This window comes from Geospiza fortis, unplaced genomic scaffold (genome assembly GCF_000277835.1).
Source record: "Geospiza fortis unplaced genomic scaffold, GeoFor_1.0 scaffold315, whole genome shotgun sequence".
In the NCBI taxonomy this organism is placed as follows: Eukaryota; Metazoa; Chordata; class Aves; order Passeriformes; family Thraupidae; genus Geospiza; species Geospiza fortis.
In genome coordinates, this window is record NW_005054648.1 from 190,887 (window position 1) to 198,479 (window position 7,593).

The 7,593-nt window shown below is 57.1% G+C and overlaps 1 protein-coding gene across 1 annotated transcript; it reads right to left on the reverse strand.

The window, feature by feature from the left end:
• Positions 1-6: 6 nt before the first annotated feature.
• Positions 7-7,320, reverse strand: SOCS7 (suppressor of cytokine signaling 7). The gene is made up of 10 exons (XM_031064889.1): positions 7,317-7,320; positions 6,968-7,078; positions 6,327-6,431; positions 5,309-5,410; positions 4,743-4,779; positions 4,236-4,510; positions 2,389-2,517; positions 2,129-2,264; positions 1,479-1,633; positions 7-835 (listed from the first exon to the last, which is right to left on the reverse strand). The coding sequence occupies exons 1-9, from the start codon at positions 7,318-7,320 to the stop codon at positions 1,507-1,509; spliced, it is 1,026 nt and encodes a 341-aa protein (XP_030920749.1). The 3' UTR covers positions 7-835; positions 1,479-1,506.
• Positions 7,321-7,593: the final 273 nt, after the last annotated feature.

Genomic DNA, 7,593 nt, shown 5'->3' on the forward strand with positions numbered 1-7,593 from the left:
AAAGAGCCAAAACTCTCCTGGATTTGCTGTTCCTGATGTCCCAGGGAGGGGAGGGAGCTGCTCCAGGAGGATCCTCCGAAGGGAATCGCTCCGTTCCCAGCCTCTGGAATGCACCAGGACAGGCTGGGAGAGCCCACCCCGAGCCTGGGATCCCCGCAGGATCCAGGGGAACCTTCCAGCAGCGCTCCCTTTGGATCCACCGCATCCCTCCTTCCTTCCTTCCTTCCTTCTTGCACGGCCCCAAGCTCTTCCCAGGACGCTCCTGCCGCTCCTGGAGGGTTTGGATCTCTTTTCCCAAATCCTGGGAAGCGGGGGAGCTGTGGAGCTGCTCAGAGCTCCACACTTTGCTTATTCCCAGGGGTTCTTCCATCCCCCTGGCTCCGTTTGCAGCTCTCCGGAGAGGATCAAAGCCTTGCCACGACGCCCGGGAGCAGATGGATCTTCCCAGAGAATTCCCCCTTTTCCCCTCCCTCTCTCCCACCTGGAAATTCCCAAGGTGGGATCAGAAAATCCAGCGGGATCAGAAAATCCAGTTTTTCCTCTGGCTGAAAATCCACAAAAAAAAAAAAAAAAAAAAAAAAAATCCAGAGACATCCAAACTGAAAGCTTCCGGGAAAACTCGGGAACAGTGCCGTGACATTCTTGGTTCCGCGGGGGTCCCGCGGGGCCGGGCTGGCTCCCCCAGGATTCCTCTGCCCAGGAGCCGGGGCTCCGGACCCTGCTCTGCTGGGTTTCCTGGGAATGCTGGGCCCTCTCCTCCAGGAAAAGAGCGGGAGCAGCAGCAGCAGGAGCTCGGCCTCCTCCCCACCACGGCAGGAGGGCAACATCCGAATTCCTGCCAGGAGAAAACACCGGGAATCGGGATCAGATGGGACGGGGAGGGATGGGGGCCTGGGGCAGAGGGGGAATGGGAATGGGAGCAAGGGAGGAGCACGAGGGTCGGGCCTCTTCCCGAGGAAAGATGGGAATGGTCAAGGGCCAGGAAGCCTCGCTCCCCTTCCCAAGGAAAGCCAGGAACTGTAGAAGAACATGAAACCTTGTTCTCCTCTCCAGAAAAAGCCTGGGAATGGCAGAATACACCTGAGGGAGCAGCCACGGCTTCTCCAGGGGCTTCTGAGGGAACAGCAGTGGGCTGGATCCTGGGATGAGGCACCATTCCCAACGTTCCTGAGGCATTCCCAGACCATTCCAGATCGCCATTCCAGGACCATTCCCTGCACCACTCCCAGACCATCCCAGATCACTCCTGAACCATTCCCTGCACCACTCCCAGACCATCCCAGATCACCATTCCAGGACCATTCCCACACCACTCCCAGACCATCCCAGATCACTCCTGAACCATTCCCTGCACCATTCCCAGACCATTCCAGATCACCATTCCAGAACCATTCCCTGCACCACTCCCAGACCATTCCAGATCACTCCTGAACCATTCCCTGCACCATTCCCAGACCATTCCCGGCCCATTCCCGCACCGTCAGCGCCGGGGCGGCTCCGGCTCCGCTACGTGGAGGATTCGGATTCGGGCTCCTGCTTCTGTCGGGAGATGAGCTGCGCCTCCTTGAGGGACAGGTACTGCTCCTCCTGTGGGTCGTAGTAGTAGAACTTGCGGATGTAGGAGATCAGGGGCCTGGAAGAACACCGGGAACAGCCGGATCCCTGAGCCACAGCCCCTCCAAAATTCCCAGAGCACAGCCCCTCTGACATTCCCAAAACACAACCAGGAAAAACACCATGAAAAACACCATGAAAAACACCAGGAAAAACACCAGGAGGAGCCGGATCCCTGAGCCACAGCCCTTCCAATATTCCTGAAACACACCCAGAGCCTCTTCCCTGGAAAAACCCCGGGCAGGGCAGGATCCCGGAGCACAGCTCCTCTGACATTGCCAGCACCTCCACAGAAACAGGAGCTGCCTCCCAAAGCTCTGGCGCAGCAGGGAATTCCTCATTGTCAAGCCGCTCAGAATTCCCACTGCACCCACAGGATCCCGCTATCCCAAAGCTGGAAAAGCCAACGATTCCCTCGCAGGTCTGAGCTCACAGATCCCTTCCTGCTGCCTGGGAGGGAGGGAGGGAGGGAGGGAATTCCAGGGGCGATCCATGGGGGAATCCCGGGACTCACTTGGGCAGCGGGAGCTCGGGAATGTGGTCGATCCGGACCAGCTGCCGGATCCGGAAGCGGCAAAGGTGCTGCAGGGATTTGACGTTGCTGAACCTGGAGACGGGATACAGGAGCTGGACGGGCGTCGGAGGGAGACCTTTGGGGGGAAAAAAGGAGATTTTGGAGACCAGGATTAGGCAGGATTAGGTTCCTGGGCTCACCTGGCCAATCCCATCCCCGGGCTCACCTGGATCCCTGGCCCATCCCATCCCCGGGCTCACCTGGGACCCGGGAGCGCAGGAAGTAGAGGAATTTCCCATTTTTGGAGTGCATGATCGCCCTCTTGATGAACTCCACCACGGACTGGCAGCGGTCCTCGAACTTGGGGTGGCACCACAGGCTGAAGGTCCCTTCCACGAGAGAAAGAATTCCCATTATTGCAGGGGAACTTTGGGGAAGCACAGGGAAATTACTCCTGTAATTCTAAGGGGTTTTTGGGAAAGCACGGGGGAATTATTCCCATTATCCCAGGGGATTTTGCCAAAGCACAGGGGAGTTATTCCTGTTATCCCAAGGAATTTTTGGGAAAGCAATTTCCCCGGCACCATCACAGAATCAACAGGGGGAGGATATTCAGTGACAAATCTGGCATTCCCAAAATTCCCTGGAATGGGCTGTTTTATGGATTTGGGAACAGCTAAACTTTTCAATATTTATAAATTTAGTAAATTAAATATTCTTATATTGAATCAATTAAATATTCTTATACTTAGTGAATTTAATGTTATTATATTTAGGAAATTAAATATTCTTATATTCTGGAGTATCCCTTCTCCATCCCAACACTCCCAAGGGAAGGTGACCTTGGAGCATTCCCAGCTCCAGGTGCTGCTGTCCCCATTTCCCAGCCCTGGGATCATTTTCCATGGGAGCAGTTTCATGTTCCTGCTCCTTGATTAACAGGATTGCTAATTAGGCCCCGGGTCACCCTTTGTCCCCGTGCTGTCACCTGACCCGCCAGGTGGCCCAGGATGAAACTGGAGCTGGGGACACCAGAGCTCCCAGCGGGTCACACCAGCCTGGACACGCCCTCCTCCACCAAAATCCGGGAATTCCGCAGGCTGGGAAAGACCCCAGCTGCCCTCTGGACACCGGCGTCACCGTGTCCCCAAGTGCCACATCCCCGCGGGGCTTGGACACTTCAGGGATGGGGGCTCTGTGTGCAGCATGTTCCAACGCCTGACCGCACTCCCCAGGAACAGATTCTCCCTAAAATTTCCATTTGCCACAATTTCCTTCAAACCCAGTTTTCCAGGGCACTGCCAGCTCCTTATTCCTCAGTAGTGCTCCATGCAGGGTGGTGTGGTGGGGGATTTGTAACCCCCTGGAGCAGGGAATGGCACCCCAGGGATTTGGGAGTCTGGGAATGGCTCACCTTGGCAGTGCTCCATGCGGGTGTGGTGGGGGAGTTATTTATGATCCCCTGGAGCAGGGAATGGCACCCCAGGGATTTGGGAGTCTGGGAATGGCTCACCTTGGCAGTGCTCCATGCGGGTGTGGTGGGGGAGTTATTTATGATCCCCTGGAGCAGGGAATGGCACCCCAGGGATTTGGGAGTCTGGGAATGGCTCACCTTGGCAGTGCTCCATGCGGGTGTGGTGGGGGAGTTATTTATGATCCCCTGGAGCAGGGAATGGCACCCCAGGGATTTGGGAGTCTGGGAATGGCTCACCTTGGCAGTGCTCCATGCGGGTGTGGTGGGGGAGTTATTTATGATCCCCTGGAGCAGGGAATGGCACCCCAGGGATTTGGGAGTCTGGGAATGGCTCACCTTGGCAGTGCTCCATGCGGGTGTGGTGGGGGAGTTATTTATGATCCCCTGGAGCAGGGAATGGCACCCCAGGGATTTGGGATTCTGGGAATGGCTCACCTTGGCAGTGCTCCATGCGGGTGTGGTGGGTGAGTTATTTATGATCCCCTGGAGCAGGGAATGGCACCCAAAGGTCCCCAGACCCCAGGAATGTCTCATCTCGGCAGTGCTCCATGAGGGTATGGTGCATGGGTTATAAATCACTCCCTGGAGCAGGGAATGGCACCCAGAGGTCCCCAGACCCCAGGAATCACTCACCTCGGTAGTGCTCCATGCGCGTGTGGTGCGTGATGCCCTGCGAGCGGAAGCTCAGGCTCAGGATGTAGCGGGGGTCGGAGCTGTCCCGCACCAGGAAGGACCCGTCCGGTTTCCCCTTCAGCTTCATCTCGGCGTCCTCCCAGTTCATGGGGCCCCAGTACCAGCCGCACTGGAACAGAGAGCGGCAGCTGCACAGCGATTCCCTCGGGAAAGCTCCCAGGAGGCCGATCCCCGTCTGCAATTGCACCCGCTGGGGGCGGCTGGGACTGAGGGATGAGGGCACAGAGGGGATCCGGACCCCCCTTCCACGCTCAGAAAAGGTTTTCCTGGACTCCAAAATCATGGATTCCCAAACCCTGAGGGCCAGAATCCCAAACCCCAGTCCCTGAGGGGTCAGAATCCCAAACCCCAGTCCCTGAGGGGCAGGAATCCCAAACCCCAGTCCCTGAGGGGCAGGAATCCCAACCCCAGTCCCCGAGGGGCAGGAATCCCAATTGGCCCGGGGCCTCGGGGGGACGCAGGGGCACGATCCGGGGAAAGGCGTCTGCAGGGACAGACAGACAGACAGACAGGTCACTGCCACTGCCATTGTCACCTACAGACAGCCGGGGTCACTGTCACTGCCATTGTCACACAGAGACAGACAGGTCACTGTCACTGCCATTGTCACCTAGATACACCCAGGTCACCGTCACTGTCACACAGAGACAGACAGGTCACTGCCATTGCCACTGTCACCCAGAGACAGGTCACTGTCACTGCCCTTGTCACCTACAGACACCCAGGTCACTGTCACTGTCATTGTCACACAGAGACCCCCAGGGTCATTGTCACTGCCATTGTCACTGTCACTGCCATTGTCACCCAGAGACAGCTGGGGTCATTATCATTGTCACTGTCACCCAGAGGCACCTGGAGATTGCCAAAGGGAAAAAGTGAAATTCCAGAAAGGAAAAAGCAGAATTCCGGGAGGGGAAAAAGCGGCATTCCAGGAGGGGAAAAGGTGGAGATTCCCAAAGGAAAAAAGCGGCATTCCAGGAGGGGAGAGGCAGAGCTGGCCAAGCTGAGCTGACCTGGGGCGTGGGGCGGAGGAGGCGGAGGCAGAGGGAAGGATTGCAGGGACGAGCCCATGGGCCCCACAAGCACAGCCGGAGGCAGCGTCCCACTGATATCATCTAGGAGAGAGCAGAGACAGGTCAGGAAACGGGGAGAGAACAGCCCCAGAGCCTGGAAAACAGCCTGGAAAAGGGCATTTGGGGATTCCCAGCAGAGCTCCAGAAAACAGCCTGGAAAAGGGAACCTGGGGATTCCCAGCGGAGCCCCAGAGCCTGGAAAAGGGAATTTGGGGATTCCTAGCAGCACCTCCTCTCTGGTTTGGGAACTGCTGGAGGACAGGGATCCCTTTTCCAGCACTGGAATTCCCAGGGCCCCAGGTTTCTAAGGACCATCCCCGGGTTTCTAAGTACTATCCCCAGGTTTCCAAGGACCATCCCCAGGTTCCCAGGAACCATCCCCAGGTTTCCAAGGACCATCCCCAGGTTTCCAAGGACCATCCCTGGGTTCCCAGGAACCATCCCCAGGTTTCCAAGGACCATCCCCAGGTTCCCAGGAACCATCCCCAGGTTTCCAAGGACCATCCCCAGGTTTCCAAGGACCATCCCTGGGTTCCCAGGAACCATCCCCAGGTTTCCAAGGACCATCCCCAGGTTTCCAAGGACCATCCCTGGGTTCCCAGGAACCATCCCCAGGTTTCTAAATACCATCCCCGGGTTCCCAGGAACCATCCCCGGGTTCCCAGGAACCATCCCCAGGTTCCCAGGGACCATCCCCAGGTTTCTAAATACCATCCCCGGGTTCCCAGGAACCATCCCTGGGTTCCCAGGAACCATCCCCAGGTTCCCAAGGACCATCCCTGGGTTCCCAAGGACCATCCCTGGGTTCCCAGGGACCATCCCCCGGTTTCCAGGAACCATCCCCAGGTTTCTAAATACCATCCCCGGGTTCCCAGGAACCATCCCCCGGTTCCCAGGAACCATCCCCAGGTTTCTAAATACCATCCCCGGGTTCCCAGGAACCATCCCCGGGCAGTACCGAGCAGGCTGAGGCTCCGGCGGGGCGGCGGCGGAGGCGTGGGAGGGTGAGGGGAGCTGAGCCCTCGCTGGGAAATGTCCACGTCCACCAGTGACACCGTCTCACCTGGAAAGGGAGAGGGAAAAGCCCAGTTAGGGCCCAGGATGAGCACAGGGATTCCGCAGGGTTTGGGAGATTTTTCCCATTTGCTGCTCCCAAAATAAATTTCTCCGCCTTTGGAGGGGCCTTGAGGGAATTTGCCCCAAGCCCAGCAGCTGGACGGGATGAGGAGGCTCCAAAGGATTTTTCCCAGCATGGAATTTCCACGCTGAGCAGAGCTGATCCATGTGTGGCACCAGGGACATGATCATTTTAAAAACATTTAAATTTTTAAAGTAGTGTTAAAAATAATCAGATAAACTAATAAATAATGAAATCAACCTCCCAAATTAAAGCAAAAAATTGGCATCTCCAGGTTTTCCTCTGCAGATTCCTCAGATCCCCTCTTTGGGCTCTCCTTTTGGGTCTGAGGCCAGCAGCACCAAGGGACACCACAGAGATCCCAGTGTGGGATCCCACAGAAGCTAAATTCCCCATTCCCTGCTCCTCCCACAGCAGAACAAAAAACCCCAAACTTGCACAAATCCTCCCCAAATCCTCACCTGTGAAGAGGGGGCTGAACACAACCGGGGAAAAGGCACTTTGGGTTCTTGTCAGTCTGTGTTTCCTGCAGGGGGAAAACAGGGGAAATGGGGTGAGGAGAGATGAGGAGACTCGGAATCCCCGCAGGAAAAACGGGAGAACCTTTCTCCATCCTTCCCAGCCCCTCCATCCACGCGCTTCGCCAGCTCCTGCTCAGGGCAGGGAACAGGAAAAGCTGGCACTGCTGCGGGAACGGCCTCCCCTCAGCGCCCGCTCAGCACCATCTCTGCACCCGCTCAGTGCCCACTCAGCACCACATCAGGATCACCTCAGCGCCCGCTCAGCACCATCTCTGCACCCGCTCAGTACCCATCAGTATCTGCTCAGCACCCACTCAGCACCACTGAGTATCTGCTCAGAACCATTTCAGGACCAGCTCAGCACCAGCACAGTACCCACTCAGCACCACATCAGGACCACCTCACCACCACTCGGCACCGACTCAGCACTGCTCAACACAGGCTCAGGACCACTCGGTATCTGCTCAGCACCACTCGGTATCTGCTCAGCCCCCCCTCAGTACCGACTCAGCACCATTTCAGCACCGCCTCAGCATTGCTGCAGCCTCCCCTCAGTTCCCCCTCAG